Source organism: Populus trichocarpa, chromosome 4, assembly GCF_000002775.5.
Source record: "Populus trichocarpa isolate Nisqually-1 chromosome 4, P.trichocarpa_v4.1, whole genome shotgun sequence".
In the NCBI taxonomy this organism is placed as follows: domain Eukaryota; kingdom Viridiplantae; phylum Streptophyta; class Magnoliopsida; order Malpighiales; family Salicaceae; genus Populus; species Populus trichocarpa.
In genome coordinates, this window is record NC_037288.2 from 10,612,154 (window position 1) to 10,613,955 (window position 1,802).

Consider the following 1,802-nt stretch of genomic DNA (forward strand, 5'->3'; position numbering starts at 1 on the left):
AGGGAAAATGTGAAAACTAGCAGCTGGTGGGGTGGTCATTTGGCAGTGTTAGCAGATTCTTGTTCCTCGAAAGAGTTGTGCGAGTTTAGACATTCAGAGAATTTAACTTTATTAAATGCTTCTGAGATCGAGGATGTTGCGTACAAAACAGGAACATATGCTTTAGCACGCCCATATGGGACACTGAGGAATCGCTCCTTGCATATGGTTAATAGATCTATCTCTGACTTGTTATTTGTATCCACTCCTTGTGACTGGTTACTTTACTATGGAGTTCATTGTAGCACACCATCTTCTGCTAGTAAACTGTCATTACATGGTGCGAGTTCGATTGGAAGCTACAATCCTCTTAAACGTTTGCTTGTTAAGGTTTCGTTATTATGTTGTTGAGCCAGGCAACATTTGGAAGCTGAAATTCTTTCTGTCATGCCATGGAAGCTTTTTATGTTGCTGATTTGAAATTATTTGTTTTCTAAACAAAACAAATCGTATGACATCTCTGTTGTTAGATAGGTAAAAAACAAAACCTAATAAAACCTGTTTTTATCCTTTTGTTATTGCAGACTAGCTTTCTTGGCACGCTTTTTTATTATTATTATTCTACTATGTTATGTTAGTTTCTTAAAATTTATGAAGGAATGTTTAGAGTCCTTTTATAAAAATAAATAAATCTCAATATTTATAACCATTAGCACGATTGTTTTTAAATATGAATGATCGAATATGAAGTTTGATTATATTACTATGTTTGGTTCTTAAAGTGTTTAAAATAATTGAAGGTATCATGGGGTTTCTCAATTCGTTTTGAATTCTTTTCGGTTTTTTTGCTTCCAATTTAAATACATAAACATTTATATCAAATCCAATCCGTGCTCAACCCATGAGGCTGTCTTATGAAAGAAATGAAATTTAGTAAAAAACAGAGTAACAAAATGGTTATCCAAAGACTCAAATGTTAATTTTACATCATATAGACACTTATTATTGCATACAATTTATACTAGAACAATTCAAGGTTGAATAGAAAGGGTTTAGGCAACAGGTGCCAAAGCTACAGTAGCAGCACATTGGTTCCAAATTTGGTCACCCTTAGCTACAACAAAAGCTACTTTATCCTTTGGCACTTTTGAAACGAATAGTTTTATGAAATCATCATGGCAAGCTTTCCCAGTTGTTATATGCTTTTGGCAACAGTATTCCGATGGAGTATTGTTGTTGTATATACTATTAGAGATTTCTATTGCACAACGTTTTGTCACCTTTGCGTGGCACTCTTCCAAATGTCGAGAAAGCTCTGGATCTTCTTCATGAGTACGAATTGCAAACCCTGGTGTAATGACAAGTATACCGATAAACAAAAATAGTCCTAAGGAGATGTTTTTGCCTAGGCTTCCCATGTTTTTTTACAGCAATATATTCTCTTACTTGGACAAAACGTTGTTGGATGCAAATAAAATAATACCATCCAAGTCCAATTTATAGGTAAGAAAATACTTCAAAACATTTTGTTGATTTGATATAGCATTGATTAACATTTGCACGTTAAGAGTTGATGAAATCCGTTTTAGGAAGTTAGTTCTAGTTAAAAAAGGAGTGTTCAAGTGGTTTTGATAGCAACGTATTCAAGCATAATTAAGTAATTATGAGTTACATTTATGAAAGGACTAATTATAAGAAAAAGACTAATAAATATAGAAAGTTGCTCAATAAATTCACAGTTTTAGTGTAATAGCATAATCCAATTAAATGGTTTACAAATATAGATAACATACAAACTCTAGTTACGTTAATATTATTATGTA

General features: G+C 32.5%; 1 protein-coding gene across 1 annotated transcript; it reads right to left on the reverse strand.

The window, feature by feature from the left end:
- Nucleotides 1-1,031: 1,031 nt before the first annotated feature.
- Nucleotides 1,032-1,397, reverse strand: LOC18097690 (protein DOWN-REGULATED IN DIF1 11). Its single transcript, XM_006384226.2, has one exon. It carries the CDS (start codon nt 1,395-1,397, stop codon nt 1,032-1,034), a length of 366 nt encoding a protein of 121 aa, XP_006384288.2.
- Between the last annotated feature and the right edge of the window lie 405 nt (nt 1,398-1,802).